A 23,306-nucleotide genomic window follows, 5' to 3' on the forward strand; every position below is an offset into this window, starting at 1 on the left:
GGCGCTATGGCTTTTTCATCATGTTGGAGGAAGCGTTTACTGGTCCCACCTGAACTCTGCTCACATTCATTAGCGCAGACAGAACCGCAGACCCCGCTGAAACACAGAATCAGTACAATACTCGCTCATGTCACGCACGATTTGACGGAATCCGCCTTCATCCAGGCTCGCTGTCCATAACTCAAACTGATTTTGATGCGTTTTTTTTTTGTTACCTTTCAGAGTGACTCATTGTGCCGTCGCTCTCCAATCCAGCTACAGAGACACTCGTGCTCATGCCAGGTGTTGTCGTTTGTGTAGATAATAGCAGTACAGTCAAGTGCTTTGACAGATTTTTTTCATGTGATGAACAGGAACAAAGCAGTTGTCCCGCTGTGAGACGTCATGTAGAGTGCAGGAGGATTTGTTAGGTCTCACAAAGCTGTTTTCTTTGCTCTGTTCAACTTATTTCACAGCGACGGTCAACATACTGTTACATCTTTATTTGCAGACATGAAAGTCTCTTAATGACTGGCAAAAATAGAATAGAATACAATAAAATAGAAAATAAGGCCAAGTCAGACTGAAAAATCTGTCAAAGTGAGTCCAGAGCTGATCTTAAGTGAAGTTCTTTTCTATGATTCTTCAAGTGGTAACTAAGTTTGAGCTTAAAAATTAGACCATTATTAAATCATTTATTCTGATTCTCAATAGTAAAAAAATTAAATTTTTTTAAATTAAAAACTCCCCCTCCTCTTGTTTTTGCAAAAGTGTAAAACAATATTGCTGACATTGCTGGAGACGTTGTCAGAGTCTGTGCATCGGCAGGGGGGGACATAGTGTTTTGGTGAGCCGAAGGGGCGGGACATCAATACCGACAAACTGGAAAGGATGTTTGTGTCGGTCTGGAGCAGACATTCAAGGTTACAGTATGTTGAGTTAAATGAACATAGTTTCACCTCACTCCTCTTTTCTTGTATACCCGTGCAGAGCTCTGCATGAGCCTCATTTGTTGGAAGGGCTGTCAATCATAATACCTATTTTGATAGCATCAGAGAAAAGATACATCCTGCGGAAGTGTTTTTTCATATTTTCATAGGTTGTTTGAGGTCTCGCTACATCATACACCCTCTCCTCATTGATCAAGTCCCGACTTGTGTCCAAGCAGCATCACCCCTTTCATCCACAGCAACCTGGATCCTTTCTTTGCTGCCTCTGTTGCAGACCATGGCTGGTCTCCTCTTATTCCCAGCCGGGTGTTGAGCCTTATGAGAGAGTGGCCTGCAAAGCCTCTGCAGCCTACTTAAACCTGATAGCAGTGTGCTTTCCACGCCTGCTTCCAGCTATATCTTCGAGAAGTCCCTGGTATTTGGCCAGCTTCTTTTCGAAAAGCCTCCTCAATGCTATCTTTCCAGGGAACAGTCAATTCTATCAGGGCCTCAGACAAAATGACAATATTTGGTCCCAACGGTGTTGCTGTGAATTGTTCCTGAAACTTGAGTTTCTAGCCAAGGTCAACCTTTAGCTGCCAGTCCAGTGCGGTGGAGAATAAGCCAGCTGCAAAAAAGCTGGCCTACTCTGTAAATGTGTTTTAGGCAGCTCTCCTGCTTTGATAAAAATTATCTGCTAAATGGGGAGGCAGTGGGGCCTACTGTTTTGTTTTTTTGTGGCAGAGGAAACACTCAGCAACTACACCTTCAGCAGATGGTCATGGCGCCAATGTTTGCAACCATCCCCCAGGCCGCTGCTGAAGATGTGCTCGTCCATCCCTCTCCCAGAGCAGAGCAGGGGAGGACGATGTATTAGACTTGCCCCATAGCTGGAGGTTTGCTGGTGCTAGGTAAGATGTCATAAACGGCTTGGATTAGGTATTTTATTTGCTGGGGCTTAGCTTGCCACATGTCAGTCCAATTGAGCTTGCGTTCCATTGCACTCTCCCATCTCATCCAAGCCCCCTGCTGCCTCACGCTTGCCATCCATTCTTGATCTTGTCTCACCCGCTGCTGCACTGACTTCTTCCTGGACAAGCAACCTTTTCTCCTTGCCCTGGACCTTATTGTACCAGAGCAACAGAAATGTGCACAGGCCTGATATTCACACCGCCCCCACCATTGCCTTGCACCAAACAACAACTCTAATCGGCATGAAAAGATCTGACTTTATTGCCAAAGACAATGTTTGAGATATATTTATTTGATGTGTATTTTGATTTAAAAGTTTGACCCATATCCCATCTGTTAATATGGGGGAGGCGGAGCTAACTTCTTAAACCGCAGCCAGTCAACGGGGGGCAATCAAGATGTTTTGGCTTCACTTTGGGGGAGCTATCTCATCAGCCATATTTGAATGTCTCTGGTGTATATGTATTTGTCCATGGTTTACTCACATGAGGAATCTGCCTTTGTGTTTTCTGTACATGACAGTAAACATACAAATAGAATATAAAAAAAGACAACAGCGTAAACAGCAATATGCCTACTATTAGGAAACTAAATTTAAACTAAATCTATATGTAGATAGAATGGTTTTGTCAGTGCAGGGATTTGACACATTCACATTGTGCAAAAAGAAATCACCCAAGTTAAACCCGAAGGCAATCAATCCATGAATGTGAAATATGAGAACTTTTTCTAACATTGAAAAAGTGCCAAAGTTGTCAGACAGCTCCAAAGTCAGTAAGACAGGCAATCCTGACAGCTCGCAATAGCTTCAGTTGATGAGAAAATCACGAGACAGGCCGACTATTCAGTCTCTAATGACTGGCTCTGAGGTGTGTTATTCATCCTTGACCTTGAAAACAACAGTTGAGTAAACAATCCCACCACAAGGTTTAATTGTACGCCATTCCTCCTTTTTCCTTAGGCCGACTGCTGACTTCTTCTCCTGACTCTGCATTAACAATTCAAATGAGTGTTTTTTAAACAGTCAAATATAGCAGTGATGGAGTTATAAAAACCAACCATCAACACTGGGTCCGCTCAGCTGCTTTGGATCACATCACATTATTCTCATCAGCAGACGGAGTTAGTCCGTCCATTTGAAATGCAAAGAAAGACAATGTCACATGTTAAAGTCCTGCATTGTAAATCACAAACTGCAAAAAATAAAACCATAAAGGCTGAGTCTCAACTACTAGTCTAAAATGACTTGACACAATCTGCAGGGAACAAATGAACTCATGATTTAAAATATATATTGTATTTCTATTTTTAATTTTTTCATCATTATTTAACAAGTTAAAAGTGCATTCCTCTGTATTGTAGGGGGTGTTGAAGTATATTCATTAGGAAACTAAAATAATGATCTGCTTAATCAAGTGAAATTATAAGAAATAAAAGTGCATGTGATGTTTTATTATGATGTGTATTAGATTGTAGTTTGTTATAACTGGTGCTTAAACCTGTAAAAAGGATTTTCATGTTGGGGCAGGTCCAGTGGGAGCGTAAATAAATATCTTATACTCCTAAATGATTTATTCTATGAACATAAATCCTACTTTATGAGCTGATTTTTCTATTTCGTTGTTTTTCTTTGAATATTAAGTCTTTAGGTATGTTAAGCTTAATAAACCAGTAACTATAACTAGTAAAGAAGTAGCATTAAATGATGATACTCAAGTATCTACCACTTACCTGTATCTAAAGCAGCATGCTGATGATATCATCAGAGTTATCACAATTTGGGCTTCAAAATGTTGAACAGATAGCGTTACCAGCTGGAGGTGTGAAGTTTGAGTGTCGGGGGATTATTTACCACAGAGCATCTAATTAGAGATGCTGTTGAATAACAATGTAGGAAATGAAAGATTCTACATTGTGGAGTTTTGCCCATATTAGAAACTACAGTGGACAAAAAAATAAAAACCTGTTGTAAGTCAACTTACATAAGGACATTCTTATCAGAGTGGTTCATGGCCTGACTGTGTACATACATAACTTTCCAGAAATGTTACAGAAAAGAAAACTATCTTTTTGTTGTAATTCATTCTTTAATGAACATGTCATCCATGAATTCCATTTATAATCATTTATAAAAAAAAATGGGATGTTATCTATTGAGCCTGTAAAAATTGCACTTGACAGTGAACAGGTTTTTCAATCTGCGAGTAAGCCGAGGATGATAACGAGCTCTGATGTAAACGAGAAACGGAAACTTGGAGTGTGGATTGCAGAAACGAAAACCGCAAGAGTTCATTGTTCTCATTAGGAATCTCGTTTTCATTTCAGACGGCAGAACTGATCAACAACAGCAATTCTAGCACAGGAAATGAATCAACTGCACGCACAATTTTTTTTATTTTCTTTTATTCAAAAACACCAGGAACAAATCACCCCAGAAAACATGACAGAATCTCAGAGTCGTGCAGCGCAAAGTTCTGAGTTTCTCTGTTCTGAGCTTCTCTCAGCCCTAAAAATACGCTGTGCCCTGGTCACCTCGTTTCCTGACAGCCTCCGCTCCTAAGCTCACAGTAATGAAGAGATGGGAGCACGGAGCATGGAAACAAAAACAGGGCAGTTCCAGTTGAGACCCTCTGCTTCTGTGTGACTTTTGCCCTTCTGAATGAGAATTTCTGTGTGACCCTTGTTCCCTGTCAATCAATATGTTGCTGGAGAAAGAGCACACACGCTGAAAACGCACACACACACACACACACACACACACACACACACACACTCTCTCTATACACTGCAGCCATTTGTCTTGTGGCCGACTAGCTTTGTTCGTAGTCCCTGATAATGGTGGGGGGATGGAAATACAGAAAACAATTATACCCTTGTATGGCTCCAGCCTTCACCTGATGAGAGCCTTCATCTCCAACCATGTTGTTCTCCGCCTCCCTCTGAAATATTTATAAGGCAAAGACGGGGTCTCGGAGCGTGCAGCGTGTTGTTCTGGCAGACTGAAACCACGGGTGAACCTGAAGAGTGGTCGTCAGTGTTGCGTAGCTTTTGTTTAAAGGTACCCAGCACACCTGCCAGCTGGAAATACCACACTGATTTGCATTTTTATTTGATTTTAATGTATTCTTCTGAGGTGATGATTTCCAAATATAGAGCATCCCGATTATTTTCCTCTGTTTGCTAGCAACGAGCGATGCAAGTTAATTCTGTTGAGTGGTGTGTTTTTAATAGATCAAAGAGGAAATCTGGGGCTGTCTTATGCAATTAAGGAGACGCATTAGGAAGAACAAACCCCTGTGGGCTGTTGTTTTCAAATGATGCCCCACTGCTTCCACTGGTACATCACGATTAACGTTGTGCAGACATGCCCTTTTGTTGAGTGCATCAGACAGCACAGAAACATTCTCCCAGACCGGCTACAAATTCTGGATATTTTTCAGTAAAACCAAAGGCTGTTGATGTTTTCTGAAATGCAGAGCCTGGAGTCAAGATAAGCCGAGAAACTCCACAGACTTGGCAGGAAGCGGGGAGAGCACAAGCTTTCTTAAGTCTTGCCTCACGCCGGATTAAAAATTGGCTATTAATTTTGTTTCTGAAAACTCACTTAGCCAATCAACACACCCAACCCCGACTATCACGTTCTGTATATTAAAACTTGTTTCTTTAGCTCAGCGGGAAGCAGATTCTACACCAAAACCACCAGGGAGAAACACTGAAGCCTGAATGAAAATGTAATTCTAACATCTCTGGAGGTTTTGATGCACCTACAAGAAGATGTTTCTTTCAATAATGCGATGTGGCAGAAACTAGAGAACGGAGTGTGAGACGAGCCCTCTGATATACTTCTATCCAGCGGGTCAAGTAGGGCTGTGCTGGTAATCCCCACAGGAGCTCACATGATGGCTCAATTATATCCAGAAACTGACACACAACTCTCTCTCTCTCTCTCTCTCTCTCTCTCTCTCTCTCTCTCTCTCTCTCTCTCTGTCACTTTAGAATTTCTGCTGCTTCGTGGCTGTATGGCCGCTCTGAGAGATTCTTTGAAACAGAATGATGAAAAACCAAATTGCAAAGCTTGAAAATTCTGCAACCACATTCTTGTTATCCCAATAGAAGTGTTGAGATACAGGATGTAAAGCTCAACAACAACAACAAATACAACGCATTAACAAAACTTAGCGCTGTCTAAATTTAAAGTCGGACCTAGAAATCTAGAAAATAATTAGCAGATTAAGCTAGAATTGTAACTTCTCTTGTGGATTAGCTGGTGTTCAAGCTGTTTATACCTTCTTGATAACAAAGTGTCACATTGCTGTAGGCACCATCACGTTCTATTTATGTGGTTTGATGGACGTATAGTGCTTTGACACTACAGGTCACACCTGCCGTGTTCACACCCATTCACACACTGATGGCAGAGGCTGATATGTAAAGTGACCATCAGAAGTAACTAACTCCATTCATACACATTCATACAAAGCAGCAGGGTTAAGTGTCTTATCCAATAACACATTGGTCATGTGGTTGCAGGAGCTGGGGATCGAACCCCGACATTACAGACTCTACCAACAGAGCCACAGTCGCTCAACTGTTTTAACTGAATACATCAGACAGAATATTGCACTTTATAATAGGGATTATAAAATATAAAATATTTATCACCAGGACTTTAAATAAATCAAAAAGAATATCAATATAAATCAAATCTTATTTTTTTAAAGTCCTTTGTTTGGTCACCCGCCAACCTTATTTGTCATCAACAGACAGTATGTATAATCACTAAAAGAGTAATTAACACTCTTTAATGCAATGGTACAAATCAATAGACCGATCAATACACCATGTTTGTCAGCTTTGTGGGGCTTTAAAGCGGCTTCACGTAAATTAGTTAATTTTTAGAATAATTATAGAACTCAGAAAAGCAAAAAATACTAAATTTAAGAAGTAATAAAAGATACATATTCGGAATTTTGGTAACAGAAATGATTAATTGTTTCACAAAAAAAGATAGATTTATCCACTTATGACTTATTAACCCATCGATTCAGTTCACACATCACTGAAGCGATATTATATTGTATGTTAAAAGCATAAATAGTTCATACAGCCTCTAGTTTGCCTTCATAGAAGATGTTATAAAGGAGGCACAATAACTACGAAGAAATACACATGTATTTATTATGTGTGCTTGCAACAGTTTTAGAGTGTGTTTTATTCTGCTTACAAATGCTAATGAGCTAATCTTGAAATAGAGACTATTAAGTGTCACAGTTTGCCTTCCTTATTGATTGAGTTCTGCCTTCACGCCCTACAGGCATTTGAAGCTGTTTGCTGCTTCTTACTGATGCAGGTTTTCTGTGGAGATGGTGTCCACTCTGCTTTTTCCTTCTTTTCTGCATCAGGGTGGCCTCAAAAACCAAAAAATATTAAAATGTAGAATTGTGATGCATGCAAATGAAGACATGACACATTCGACAAACCTACAGCTCATTGTCAAACATGACTTCAAATCACTTTGCCAGCAAAATGCTTGATACCCCCCTTCTCTCTCTCTCTCTCTCTCTCTCTCTGCTCTTTCTCTCTACAACCTCCTTGATCTTGTGTCGTGCTGACGGGTGTAATTGTCAGATGGCCCTTTGCTGCACAGCTCTCATATGTGGAGAGTCTGCGCGCAGTGGGTGGGAGAGGCCAGCGGTTGAGGTGGGTCGAGGTTGTCGGTCTGGTCCTCTCATCCTTTGGGCCATAGCAGCTAGTTTGGTGATAATTGCGCGGTGGAGTCACTGTTCATATTCATGATAGCCCTGAAGCAGGCCTCTCTCCTCCTGCAACTAGATGTCTTTTTTTCTGGCCGCACTCACACATCTCCTCATCTTCATCATTTGAAATTCAACGAGCTGCAGGCCTGCGTTCACTCAGAACGTGTAAAGGACTATTATTCTTGTTTATGGGTTACATTTAGCAAATATCTCCTTGTGATCTGCTAGCTGTTGTTGTGTGAGCACTTCCTTTAAACAGTCAGATATCAGTACTGTACAATGTATAAAACATGGACGTAGTCTCTGTGATGTCACTCAAAGGTGAAGTAGCCTGATGAAGCCCTACAAAGTCCAATATAGAAATTATATCTCAACCAAACTATCTGTAATAACAGGGAAAGAGCTGGAGATGATGTGGATCTTATTGCAAACACCAACAACACACAGACCTGTCAATCAACTCAGCCACGCCCATTTTTATGCAAAACTCTTAGACTTCATATCATTGAAAAAGATGATTAAAAAAATGGATCCCCTGTACAGTTTTTACCAACACAGAAATGAGCTATATGACCAAAACTGTTTTTGTTTTTATTAGGTTGTAAATATGTTCATTTCAGCTGTATAAAAGAGAATATCACCTGGGGGCTCAAGGGTATTCATTGGCTTCTGCAGCCAGTAGAGCCACAACTAGATTACAATCCACAGTATCTGCAACACAGGACGTTCTTGCACTCTCACCTCTGCTTCTTTCTCTTCGGTTCTAGAGGTCACTATTTAAACTGATTCCCGATTCACAATACATTAACTGTTTGTTACAAAGGTGGGCTTATTTCAGGATCTACTCCAGTCTGCTGTGCACTAAGAGGCTGCTAATTACTATTTAACATTAAAAAAAAAAATTGAATACTTTCAAGATAAAGCAGTTTTAGCCTAACGTTTTTATCAGCAGATTGCAATGATGTAAAATAAAAAATAAAAGTAAAAAATACATTTCTTTCTAGTGATGTAGACACAAACATGCGATTCAATAAGAACTTATTTATAATTCCCTCTGGGGCAGTTTGATTGGAACAGCTTGTTCACAAAACAGTGACATACAATCAGCAACAACAAAAAGGAGTAGGATCTAAAAATATCACAGACAAATCGGCTGATAAATAATGCAGAAATATTTGTATAGTACAGTACTTGAGTCAATAAATTTGAACTTTCTCCACACACTGAAATGTTTGGATGTTCAGAGGAAGCTGAAGATAATTTCTGTGTCTTTATTGTCTATTTCTTCTTTTCAGAGGGGGGCACATGTGAAGTGATCGCTGCTCACAGATGCTGTAATAAAAATCGTATTGAGGAGCGGTCGCAGACGGTCAAGTGTTCTTGTCTGCCAGGGAAGGTGGCTGGAACCACAAGAAACCGACCTTCATGTGTCGACGGTGAGTGTTTCAGCAGAAGAAGAATAAATTCAATACCAGGTCTAACTACAACACTTGTCTCAAATGCTGCATGATGAAAAAAAAATAGATTCTGCTTTCATTGGAGGGAAGGAATGTTTTTCATTTTTACATTGATTTCAGCTAGACATGGCCTCTGTCACACAATAAGAGAAATTCTTCCAGCCAAAACAACATTTTCTTTAAGAGATACAGAGATTTGTTCCAATAAAAGCCCAAGACGCACATGTAATACCTTGTCCCAGATAAGATTAACATTACCTGGGATAATGTCATGACCAAATTTGGTTGCTGTCAGTGAGCAGAATATATCTGCAGGGGTGGCTTTACTGAAACAGTAGACAAACACCCCAGAAAAGAGTTAAAAAAAATAAAATAAAAATAACAAAGCAAAGGGATGCAGAAGGAAACTGGCTGTTGATTACATAGGATGCTTTTAGGTATTTTATGGTGTTTTTTATACAGGCTTTGACAAATGTCTGCGACACAGGCTCAATCCCTTGTAAGAAATGGATTTGGCGCTGGGTTCTGACACAACTAAAGCACATATTGGCTTTAGCTAAACCTCTCACCTGCAGCTTTTATCTTAAATCCTTTTGCAAATATTACTGCAATCTCCGAGCAGACTGGGGGAATTTGAGGTTTTTCGATGTCAGCCCTGACAGATTCTTTTCCTCAGTCACACATTACAAACCATTTACTGTCTACTTACCCTGTATTTAAGGCAATTTTCTCTCCTGACGGCAGAAATGTGGCGCGCATTAAAGTCAAGTCACAGTCACACCTACCCATCCACTCACTCAATGAAAAGCCTCAGTTCAACCCTCCGTATTCCTGTGTGACTACATGTTACAAAGAAACCACATTAGACCAGGCAACAGTTTTGTATGAACTGTACATGTGACACATAGAAGTTCATTTCACCTTTGATAAGACACAGTTCATAATCAGGATTAGACCCTTATTCACACTTGGCCATTTTTCCTTTGATGTCACACTCCAACTGGGAAGCACATTTTCTGTTATATTAATATTTGTCTGAACTGTAGGTTTATAAATGTAGGGCAGCAAATCATCTTAAATAAATTGCATTGCTTTCCTGCTGCTATTGACCCAATTAAAGACAATTAATAGTGAAATGTTGAGGGTACTGATAAACAGCAGCTAAAGTTAACATAGTCACATCCTAGCTTAAACTTTATACAATACTCATTCCCTGTTGTAATATGTAACACTAACAAACAGTAATGTATGCTAACACCCTCTAGCTAGTTCCTGGTATAAGAGAGTAAGTGGCTGAAAGTAACATTAGCTATGTCTGAATGCTAACCTAGCTGTTGTCTGAACAAATAGATATTCAAATATGGCCAGATTTCCCTTTAGTATTTTCATTGTCACGTAAAGATCATTAAAAAACAACTTCTGTAATTAATACTAAGGGCACTCTCATACAGCCAACATGAAGCATCTTGGTGTGCAAGTGCAGGTGTCTCTCCTATTTTCCACTAATACGGATGTCATTTTTACACCCAGCGCTCATGTTGTTCATATTGCAAATTAACTCCAGTTATTGCCCAGGGGTGTGCTTGTTTAAAAAGTTTGCTAGGGACGCAAAGTTGGTGCATTCCCATCTTGAGGACACAGTAAACGACTGCGCCTTAAAACACCTAAAACCTGGTCTAAATCTGGAGGCGCAGTATGGGCTGCTTTTTAGAGGATGCATTATCAAGATGGGCATACGTTGGAAAGTTCACTATGCACTCCTTCTGAGCTTGTTCCACACACAAGATGCACAACAATACTACTACTCCACATTTTAATGCCAGTGCATAGGCTGGTACATTCAAACTGAGTTTTCAATAGGATATAGAGAGCTAGGAGAAAGAAACCTTTTGTTTCTGTTTCTGATTGTTTCCAAGCTCTCCATGTGGGCTCACTTCGATTTGTGTTCTGTCCAATACATGTAGAAACACACACACACACACACTCACAAGCTCTCATGCAACAGAGAGTTGGCTGTATAATAGTTCTTATGTAAAACTATGAGTGCCGCGGACCATATAGCCCACAGGTATTAATATAGACTGCCCAGTGTTCTGTACACACACATTAGACAATGTAGCAAAGGATTCCAGCAAAGAAAATAAGTAAATACATTTTTACAGATCCTGTCCCGTCCTGTCAGCCTGTCTGAACAGATTTGAATTATTAATAAGGATACACTTTCGTGCCTCATGTGGAAATGTTAAACAGCGTCTTTTTGAATGTTTCTCATGTTGTACTGTGGGAATGCTTCAGCAAAATATATATCTTCAGTCTGCCATCAACATGTTTCATACAGTTTCCTGTATGTGTTCTGTGTGTTCAGGGGGACAGTGAAGCGAGAGCACTTAAATGATCTGGCTGGAGTTCAGTCTATTTCAGAATAAAGAATAAAGTCTGCCATGTATAAACCAATATGTAATACCAAGCAGATAGCATGCACACACCTGACTCTAAAAGGGAATGAGAGCTGACATTTGGGTTAGTTTGATCCAGGTTACCCTAGAACACACTTATGTATAATCAAGTGACTTCTTCCAACCTCTTTGTGCTCTGTGTTGAGCTTTGTGCCCAGATTGTGCGCTGTGAAACTAGCTAAATGTAATCGGACACGCCTGAAATCACTTTGCCCTATGTGCTTTAGACATCACACTTAACACTGTCAAAATAGGAGCCAAAGTCCTTTTGCTGTGATGGGGGCTTTCTATGCTAACAGGTTATTTATCTTTTAGATATCATTACGAGCCTGAGCTTTTGTTTTATATTTTATTGCCTCAGTTTTATTTGAGATTGAGACATTTATTTAATTTCCTTTCAGTTGACTGTAAATTTGATAGTTTTTAAGTATCATTAATGGGTACATTTGATTTGTCACAATGTAAACAGCGAACCCATGGTAGATTAGCTATTAGCTTATGCTGAAGCTAATGGGGATCCAAAGAAACATCAATTATCTGCTGCTGATCAATGGATAAATGGCTGTCTAATGTTTCATCAGATACCCAACATGTGTTCAACACAGCTGGAAAACAGTTTGACTTTATAACTGTATTTGAGCTTGCATCCTGAGGCTGCTTGTTAATGGTCAATGGTCACCATTGTCTAAACTGCCAGACTCAGGTTTCTGGATTTGCACTCTGTTCATGTGAGAGTTACCTGTATCACTATTTCTCTTCTCTTTTATTGCCTGTAGCATCCATAGTAATTGGGAAGTGGTGGTGTGAGATGGAGCCTTGCCTGGAGGGGGAGGAATGCAAGACGCTACCTGACAACTCAGGCTGGATGTGCTACGCCGGCAACAAGATCAAAACCACAAGGGTAAGATAACCTCTCTTGACCGTGGGAAACAAGTCATAACAGCGGAACAGTTGGAGAGAAATATACAGCACTGTGATATCAACAGAACAGCATAGTTATTGAGATTGAATTCTGCTGCAAACCGACTTGTAACCAGCGCAGTCTAACCCTATCATTTTCTCCTTTTTCTCATCAGAACACTCAGCCATACACCACATCAACATATTAACACTTTGCAGAAAAGATGCAATGGACCTCTTCTGCTGCAAAGGTTAATCTGCAGGTCAGCCATGTCATTATTCTTGGACTTTTGTAAGATAATTAATGTCTTTTAACTGATATAATTGGTAAGCTTTGCAAAGGGCAAAACACTCAGTTCGCGTTAATTTCTCTGATATTTACATTGTCCTTTAAATGCTTTTCCTTCTTGTTTCAGCACTGTCACAGGACCAATTACCACAAAGACAATAAACCTATTGTTGCTCTAAGAAATGTGAACACTTCTCAGATTAAAGTGTAAAAAGATGTAGAATACATAAAGCACATCCCTGCTCGAGGCTACTGAAAATACTGACGCTCAGAGATGCCTGCGGGGAACTTCATCATAACCTTGTAATGAATAGATTTTCATCATTTCCTTCCAACTTTGAGATGGAAACGAGACTGTCTGCATTTGGATTATTATCTGGAGAGCATCTGACGTCTCCTCCTCAGACATCAGTGAGACAGATGTGCACTATGAAGCAGCAAACAGGAGACAAATACATCAAAGGAAGCGGGATGAGCGAGTACAGTAGTTGACAGCCCTCAGGATTTGCTTTTTTTATCATTGTAAAATGAAAAATACTGTACATAAATTGTTTGTCTTTTCTTGTGTACATGAGCTTTATTTAAAGTGGTGGTGAAAAACGATCTTTCGAGTCCCCAAATGCGGTCTTGATCTTCTCCTTTCTTCATACCCACACAGCCAAAGTTCAAAGATGCAGTGCTTTGAAGATACAGTGCGAAGAAGACGTATTACAAACACAGCTTGTGTGTCCTGATACTGTACCTTTTACCATTTGTTTGTATGGTACTTGTTTGCCTTTGATCACCTCTTACATGGCTTTACCAGTCGAACTCGGCAACTTGTCAACTACCCTAAAACTGATCGATTCACCAAAATCCTGATACCAGTAGGTTTACTTTGGAAACTTGAAATGCCTTATTTGTGTCAAATCATACAAATGATGATATTGTATATGAAGCCATCTTGAAATGTGCTGATATTTCATTAAAGTCACTGTTCCTGTAACTGATGTGAGTGCTGCTTTTCTTGCAGGTTTCAACAATAAGTTCTACAACCCTTGCACCAATATAAGTTGTTTGTTTTTACCCTCTTTTACACCTACAGGAGTGTTTCCAATATTAGCACCATTACCGACAACAAACAACATGTCTATATATACATTATGCCAAAAAAATGTGTTTCAACTATGAACGAGGGTAATGATTGAACAGGACTTCCATAAAAGAGGCACTAGAGGCACAGGTCCCCTTCCAATAAGTCATAATTTTTCTTTAGTCAAATGTCACCCAAACAGACTGTATCATATTTTATATTGATATATTTTTGGGGGACCTAAGTTTGCCATCCAAAGGAGAAGGAGTTGAGACCACCCGTTCGATGTGGTTTACCGTCTGTTACCGGTTTAATCATCCAATGCATTCTCATGCTTCTCTGATGGTACCTGATGGTTCCTAAATTAGGATGTTGTTCTTGTGACTTTGGTTTGTAGGCACTAAGTCTTGATAAAGAAACTGTGGGTGCTACAAAGGAGATTTGTTGAATTCTGAAATATTGGTCTGATAAGTCAAAAATTGACTTTCTATTTGGAAGTTCTTGACACCCTAATCTCAGGTCTAAAGAGGAGAAGGACCACCCAGTTTTTTATCAGTGCACATTTAAAAAAAACAGCATACATGATCGTATGGCGCATTACTGCACCATGGCATAGGTTTCCTGCACGTTTGATAAGGCACCATGAAAGCTGAACCATATCTAAATGCATCAGAGCGAAATAGGCAACGTTTGTTTTAGGGAAGGCCTTGCTTATTTCATCAAGACAATGCCTAACTACATGCATGTATAACAACAGCATGTCTCCATAGAAAAAGATTCAGGGGGATAAACTGGCCTGCCTGCAGTTCCAACTTGTCACCCATTGAAGGGGTTTGGGGCTATATGTAGCATAAAGTAAGACAAAGGAGACCCAGAACTGTTGAGCAGCTGAAATCCTGCAACAGGAAAGAATGGTAAATTCAAATTTCAAAGTGATGAAAACTGGTCTTCCTAAAAGGTTTCAGAGTTCTCTTTTCAAGAAGACATGGTGCAACAAGTTGGTAATCATTACCTTTTCCTATCTTTCTTTAAACCTGTTGCTAGCATCAAATAGGCTTTAAAAAATGGAATATAATTTTCCAAAAACGATGACATTTCTAAGTTTCATCATTTGACATGTTGCCTTGGTGCTATTTCCTTTAAAAATGGGGTTTCAATGCTTTTAAAATCATCACGTTCTGATTTTTAGAAGTACAGAGCTTGAAACCTTAATGCCAAATACCATTCTTATGTCTAAATTGTAAACATAAAGTTGGAGACAAAACTACTATAGCTAAAAAATGTCTAAGCCTGACACTCAATTATTTACTGCAGTTACTCTTGCTCTTAGCACACACAGGTATATATTGTAGCTTGGAACGATTACACACTTAGATGAATGGGTAACAGGACCAGCTCCGATTTTTACAGCACTTTGATGCAGTATCACAGTGGGATACTGACCAGTGCCTTCACAGCCTCTGCCCAGCAGGATTTATTCTAGGAGAAACTCTGGGTGACTGCTGTTGCTTTCCTGGGTGCCATCCATCTTCTTGAGAAATGAAAGTTCTACCTGGAGCTTGGACTTCATTATTATTCCACTGTCCACCTAAATACCAGTTTCCCATTGATGAGAAATGAAAAGATGCGTATGTTTTATAGTCTTCATGTCACTTGAAAATTATCAAAAAATTATAAAGGTTCATTATCTGACTTATTTGCACCGAGTTCTTCTGACCTGGCAATTTTTTAAACAGAAAATAAGGACTTTTTTCCTTCTTGCTTCGCACAATGTATGTATGCTCTGAACAACTTTGTCTAATACCCTTCTCTGATTGGATAGGTATCTACAATAGCATTCACAAGTGAAATTTGAGCAACTTTTTGTTTCATCAAGATAATACATTGACTATTTTGGTGGCTTTTTAACATTGGCAGCTCGCATGAGTTTCTCAAAATCCCCATCCCATTTTTTTTAACCTCTATTAACTTTGCAAGCCTTGAGGCGTGGAGTTCAAATTTTGATTTTTACCTGCAACACTAAAGCAGGTTCCATCTTCAAATATAATTTTGTGATCTTAGATTTGTCCGCTTGCTGCATGGTCAGATAAAAAGTTTGCTTGTGATGAAACCAATAATCCAATCTAATATCTCCACAAAACTCAACATGCGTTGAGTACTTGGCACAGACCATGGTAATGATTAATGCTGTCTCGGAAATATTGGATTTAACCTTTGGTTATGCCCCCGGCAAATAATTTATCTTTCTGAGCAGACAGTAGAAATCTTTTGGGTCATAACAATCTCTCTGAGGATACAACCTGAAGCAGTAGAAGAAAAAGCCAGTATGTACACATGGATAACATGCCTAAACCTCTGTTGTACAAAAATGAAGCCAAAATACCCTCCTGATTAGTGCTGAACTATTGAGCAATTAGAGCCCTAGTCTGCTCAGCAGGGATCGGCTGGAAGAGGCGTGTGATTTGGAGACACTCAATGATATGGAAGTTCAATGATTCTTGTTACTGTTTGTACAGCTATCAATTGTGAGCTTTTACAATTATTTATAGTATCAAATACATAAAAAAAAATAAACCTATCCAAAAAATGAGGACTAGAACACAAATCAGTGTGATAAGAAATAGCTATCATGACAAACACTGTGTATTTGACATGTATTTTGAGTTTCTTTCTCCACCCAGGTCCCATCTGTTAACATGAAGGAGGTAGTTTATGACAAATACTGCAGTCAGTCAGTAGGGGTACCTGTAAATATTTTGGCTTCACTTCAGGCAAGGTGTTGGAGTTGAACAGGAAAACAATTTATTGGGCTTTTCCCATGAGATAGCATCATAGATGGTATAAGGAGACACTGCCCCAGGATTCAAATGTTCAGGCAATGTGAACGTGTCTAAAACCTGCACTCTCACTAACGGCCATTAGGGAGATACTTTGTTGCAAAAAAAGCCTATTTATGTGGAACCAGCTTCAAAAATCAACCTACTTGTCATTGGTTTTGTAATCTAAATAACCTTTCCTGTTTAGTTTAAGCTCTCCATTGCTAGTGGTAGGGTACGGCGACTATGTTGACAAGTTGTCAACATAACAACTTGCTGTATGTACCGGGATACAAATGAAGCAATTTCATCAACCCACCTATAAAATATTCCAACTTCAAGCTCAGAAGAAAAGAAAAGAAAGTTCAGATATCAAACTCAGGGTTTCAAAATGGTTGTTGATTAAACCAGTGAGCGATGTCAGGAGCTCAGTCTACTTCTTCTACAGAGTCTTCAGTTATTTTAGGGTAAGTGACAGTATCAAAGAGTGAATTATGGAGTGCTAACATTACAAATAGGGCCATCAAACCCCAAACCCAATTAAAATGTCATATATTTGATGCAACATAAAGTTGAACAGTCTTATCTTGACTCTAATGGGCAGGGATGGTGGCTCTGAGTAAAAACCACATGCTAATTTTTATGCGCATACCAACTACATTCAACTGACTTGTCATACCAGCAGTTGTCACCCCAATTCATGAACACACACAGTGTTAATTCCAGCCAATTAAGAGCTGTAATGAGGAGAGACAACCATGTTTAGCTGTAATAAACTGTGGACATTATACTTTCTGAAAATCCAGGTGTGGTTTTGTAAGCGATCACTTGTGAATTAATCTGCATCTGAATGGCTTGTATTCAGTGATGCCCTGCTGAGATTCTGCTTTGCACATGTTGTCTGTTTGGTCCATCTGTGCTGTGGATGGTACAGCACAAACACAGATGCTTAATTACAGCACACTGTCCACCGTCCATTGTCGTGAAATTACAGTACTTTTCGCAGCAGCAGCGACTGTCATGCACGGCTATATGAATACATGAAAGTGCTCTTTAGGATTTCGTTTATTTGCCTCAGGCAATCGCACATTTAACTAGTAGCATTTGAAAGATGTTCCCTATCCAACATGGGATTGCTAAGTGGGCATAATATGTGCAAGATGGTAGCAAGCAGCATCCCATTTTCTGTCAGTCTTCAGACTGGCTCTTTGGGCTGCTGCTGTAGGCGCTGATGTCTCACGTCAGGCTCCAGAACAGCGAGAAATAAGACACAAGTGATGATGATGTGCCCTGACTTCTTTTTATGATGCACCAGGGACGTCCTGGGAATTGAGGCTCCCTTGGGTTTATTTTTAAGACACTTTTCATTCAAAACACTCAGACAGTCTAGGCAGGCTCCATTCTCTGCACTTGGAAGTCACTGCTGTGTTTCCATGAATATCAAGGTGTGCATTACAGCAAATGGATATGATGATAGGGTGTGTAAAATAAGTGTAAAATAACTCCCGTCGAGACAAAATCCCCACACACACCAATAATTACCTGCTTGAGAGTAGATCAATGCTCAAGAAGCCTTTTTTATTAAAAATGTTTAATATCTGCTGCATGGCTTTTTGCCAGAGATCAGAACACTTCCAAGAAGCTGCACATATACGGTACAAAGACTTTCCTGAGGTAAAAGTTCCTATATTCTCACTGCAGTTGTTTTCTAGTATCAAGCAATTGGCGAGATTACCGAGTCTAATCACATCCTGTAACTGAGATCTGTCTGCACTGCCCCTGCAGGATTCTAGGATTTCAAAGTCAAGGTAACGTGGACTAAACTGGATTCTAATTAAAGTTGACATCAGGTGCCTCATGCTCCTTTCTCCCTCCTCCTCAGGCTTTCATCTAAATGATTCATGCAGAGAACTCCAAGCCTTTCATGTCGTTAGGTCCTCACAAAGGAATAACAACTCTATCGCACAAAGCAAACGGACAGATTTACAATGACACCGGCACAGTTTCTGTTGCACCAGCTTATATCAAGTTATGTCAGAGCGATGCCAAGGCACTCAGCTGACATCTTGTATCTTAGTAGGAGCAATTTAACAGATATTCATGCTGACAACTGTAAGGGAGCAAATCAAATAAGAGGGCTAAAAATGGCTTTCTAATTACCCTGAATCCAATTACATGGCATCATGGTGCTAAAATACAACAAAAATTTGTTTGAAACAAAAAAGTTTCCAGGTGTGGTAATCTGAATAAGGTGTGACCTGCTGAGAACCTGAAGTGATTGTTTGGAAATGAATGTGACAAGTTTGTGAGTGTGAGTGTGTGTGTGTGTGTGTGTGTGTGTGTGTGTGTGTGTCTGTGTGTGCAATATCTCGGATGAAACACTGGCACTGTTTAAGCAGGGCCGTGTCCTCTCAGAGAATCACATAAATGCCTCACTGAAACATAAAATAGAACCCTTCTCTGAAATTGCAGAACGATACAGGTAGACTAAACAATGTTGCATACAGAGATGAATACTTGGAGGCTTTTTACCCCCTTCTAAGTGGGAACAGGATTTATCTGTGTGTTAGTACGTCTGCCATGAATTAAAGATGGGCTCCTTCTTTTGCCTTTTGTTGGGCTGCTGTAAAAACGATGGGCATAGCACACAGGTATGCAGAAATCGGTTTGGTGTAATAGTTCAGCTTTGTGGAGAAGCTGAACAGACTTGCTGTGACATGGAGGCGCCCCAGGCAGAGTAAAGGGGCTGTGTGCTCTTGTTATTGGTATATTGGTATACTGGAATAGCAGGCTGAAAATCTTGTTCCAAAAAGCCTGAAAATGATGTGAAGTTGATGTACTTATCAACACTGACAACTTAAACTGGACTGCCAGTTAGGTTTCCAATGCCTTAGCCTGAGAAATAAATTAATAAAAATGGCAGTGAAATAACTATCTTTGACATTTTTATTAGATCAATGAAACAGTAGTGTCTGTTTTTAAGAGACTACATGCCTGACATCTTACTTTTTGTTTGTTTTATAGCAGACAATGACACAATATGAGTGTCATCTGTTAAAGTGACCCTTACCCTTACGTTTGACTTTCACTCAGTTTCCAAGGTTACCTCTTTTTCACAGGGTGTGTTGGCAAGACTTTCTTTCTTGGAGGGGTGTAGTGATTTTCCTACAGTTTCCACTGTTTGCGTGCCTGCCTGACAACTTCAAGGCATTAACTTAACTCCAGGAGGTCACAACATGACACTAAAAAAAACAGATTTATTTACACCAAAACCACAGAAATTTAACCTATTAGTTATGGATAATAATGGCAGTGTGAGATCTATTAAATTTCTTTCATCCTGTGGAATATATAACAATTTATTTTTTGTCTTTTTAAATGTCTCAATCCTTGTTTGGTCATTAAATAGTGTCTGATTAATCTAGAATGCAGCAATGAGACATAACTGCATATTAGTGAATTACACACAGCTGATAACATTAATATTGTCCAATTAAAGTTTGTTCACTAAATTATAATTGTACAGCTCTCTGTTTTAATTAAGCAAAAAAGTAATCTCTATTACAGACAGTATGTATGCATAATGACAAAGCAAATAGATGAAACCTGTCAGCCATAACCAAACTACTTTCAGTGTATTGCTCTGAGTCACCTATATAGTTGCCTGCAGTAAAAGGAGTCTAATTTAGTTCACACTCACACAGACACACACACACACACACACACACACACACACACACACACACACACACACACACACACACACAGTATACACACAAAGGGAGCGACAAGAAGAATTGTGTTTACATTTTTTATTACAAGTGTCAACTCCAGATGAGAAAAAGTTGTTAAAGGGGAACAGAACAGCATTTCCATTATGTTTTCATGTGCCCCAGGACAGTGTATTTTTCTGTTAGTGAACATGAACTACTGTCCCCAGTAGACAATCACAAGAGAGGGAAGGTTTCCTGCCACATATCACCTGCAAACTGATACCAAATAAGCTGCCAGGAATGGGTTATTTGTTACTTTGGTTTGAAGTATAAGGTTCAGGCCACAAGAGATGTTCACACCTTTTAAAATATCTACAACTTGAGGTTATTTCTGTCTAATCTTGTGCCTGAAATGAAGAATATTGTGAGTTTACGTAATGTTATGTTAATCTGTCTTGACTCGATGTAGAAGATTCAGGATCCTGTAACTCCTACCTTAATTACATTCATTTGGCTGCTTTCATTTAGAATTCCGGATATGATTTACCTTTTTAAAAGCCATGCATTATGACAGGCACTCCAAGGGCTTCCTCTCAATTTGCACTGAAAAACAGATGAAGCTCTTTTGACTGGGTTTACTGTGATTCCACAGATAAAAAATAATCATGATGTTCTGCGCAGATTTCCCTAAACTTTGGTGAGAACCTGCCAGAGTGAATCACAGAGTTAATCTAAGACACATCCATAAGTCCCCTAATGAATGTCACAGCAGCAGCTCCTTTGAAAATTAATCACAAGAAGTGAGTTGTGAGTGCTGGAGATATTTTTAGGAATACAGGCACAAATCTGAGGCGGCATGCTGTCATCATTGACATAAACCCCACTGGGATGTAAAAAGATTTTACCTTATTTCACGTTTTATTCCAAAAAGTAGGTTCACGTTAGAAATTTTAAAAAAATATCACGTGTGTTAATATTTTGCACATAAAGATGAAGCACATTAAGTTGGGGGAAAATATACAGCCATGACAGTAAAATATACAGTACACAGATAAAATATATACATCTCAGTATTCTTGTGGCAGAGTTAACACAGGAGAGAGTCTACGGTTGGTTATAATATGGAAGTCACACATCAACTTTCTCAGTTCAATCCCCTGTGGGTTCATCTTCTTTTTTTTCCTGCAGCTTCTGTTGAGTCGTGAGAAAAAGTAGCTCCTCGAGTTCCTGATCTTTCTAAATCTTTCCTGTGCAGGTCTGCTCAAACTTCAAGAGCAGCCTGATGATCACGGGATCTTTAATTTCACGGCCTTTACGTGTCTGTACAAATAAGAAAGACAAATGTTGGACTTCTGGAGAACACAAACTGTCCTCTGCCTCTAAATTGCAATAACTTTTTCATAAAAAAAATCCAGTTTGTGAACCTGATTTACATCAAACAAGTTAAAGCAGCATTCTGTGGCTACTTTAACTTATAACACAAGCTTCAAAATGATTTGATGGTACACTATCTCGGCAATTGCCAAACCTTTCATTCCCACTCCAATTGTCGGGGTATTTTTCTTCCTACTATCTTGAATGCATGACCTGCCCTTCTCTGCCTCTGATTGGCTCATCCTGCTACTCTCACCTTAACCCTCAGCAATCTTATTACTGTATTCAAACCTACTAAGCCCAACCCAGAAAAGCCAACGAGTACATCAGAGGCATTATGGGGGGTGGTGTTTAATAGCTTTGCCACAGTAGGATTCCTATCATCTTCAAAGTGCATATGATCTCGCTATAGGTAGTGTCAGGCAAACTTCTAATGTTACGAGCCTTAGCTATCTATTCTCAGTATGGACATTCAGGCAAAGGCAGAGATAATGAAGAGTGTGTTTCAAAAGGAGGATAAGAGGAGAAAAAGAGAAAGGGACCAAGCCAGAGACAGGGAAAGACCGACATTCATACTTGATTTTAAATCATCAGTGAAAAAGCAGATTGTAGAGAATTGTAGGGGCACAAAGTACCAAAACGACAACCTTTTTTTCATATTTCATGACGTTTCTTTAAATAAGCCTCTTCAACTACATCTCAATTAAATTGCACCAAATTGTTTTTTGCTTTACTCCATGTAAAATAGTCAAATCATTAAAATTGTATGGCTGTACTGAACAGTTGTACTCATTATGGATGAATCTGGGAGTCTTGATAGTCGTGATGTACAGACACTTTCAGGGAATAATGAAAAATGATACTCTCCTGACGTCCAAGGTGACGTTTCCAAACTGCCTGGCACTCGCTAAACGAGATATTGAGATGAAAATTGACAGACGACAGAAAAGCTGAAAATCCTAACTGAAGAAAGACTGAAAGACATTTTAAATACTTATAATAAGCGCTATTTGTTCTCTAATAATACTGAGTAATTGTGTGTTTTTTAAGCTCAGCTTGCAATATGAGGTCATTAACAACTCCCTACTTTTTGTGACTGTGTCAGATTGTGTTAATAATACTGCTGTCAGCTTGATTAATAACAGTGGATACAGTTTGATGTAAAGATGTGAAGGAGACGCTGCTGTTTACAAAGACTAACAATAAGTTATGTGATCAGCATTCAGTGAGTCTACACAAGGAGGTTCTTCATCCTCTTTTTTTTTCATTAGAATTATTTTTATATGAATCTTGAAATTACACGATTTGGCCATTTTGACTACATTCACAGCACTGCTAACATTAAAGTATAATACGAACTTGAATGTTTGCAAAGCCATGCATGAGCTGCCTTGGACTACACGACAGCTCAGTGAAGAATCTTGTCAGTACAAAAACAGAAAAGAAAAAAAAAAAATCAGGATGCATAATTGCATTAAGTCAATGTTGAGTGCACTGCTCAAAATTCAGCTGCTTTCAAGCAGCACAGCATGTGGCGTTCATACAAAATCTGACGGGATGATTCTCAGTCCCTGTATTTGTATTATTTCAAAA

The 23,306-nt window shown here is 39.3% G+C and overlaps 1 protein-coding gene across 2 annotated transcripts in view; it reads left to right on the top strand.

Annotated features, from left to right (window-relative positions):
* The window catches only part of LOC132990116 (chemokine-like protein TAFA-1), a 31,351-nt gene extending 17,624 nt beyond the window's left edge, over positions 1-13,727 (top strand). For both annotated transcript variants that reach the window (XM_061058192.1, XM_061058191.1), the window contains exons 3-6: positions 8,932-9,072; positions 12,326-12,450; positions 12,626-12,712; positions 12,866-13,727. In XM_061058192.1, the coding sequence (XP_060914175.1) occupies positions 8,932-9,072; positions 12,326-12,450; positions 12,626-12,658 (299 nt within the window). In that variant the 3' untranslated portion in view covers positions 12,659-12,712; positions 12,866-13,727. The remainder of the gene's footprint in view (positions 1-8,931; positions 9,073-12,325; positions 12,451-12,625; positions 12,713-12,865) is intronic.
* Positions 13,728-23,306: the final 9,579 nt, after the last annotated feature.

This window comes from Labrus mixtus, chromosome 15 (genome assembly GCF_963584025.1).
Source record: "Labrus mixtus chromosome 15, fLabMix1.1, whole genome shotgun sequence".
In the NCBI taxonomy this organism is placed as follows: Eukaryota; Metazoa; Chordata; class Actinopteri; order Labriformes; family Labridae; genus Labrus; species Labrus mixtus.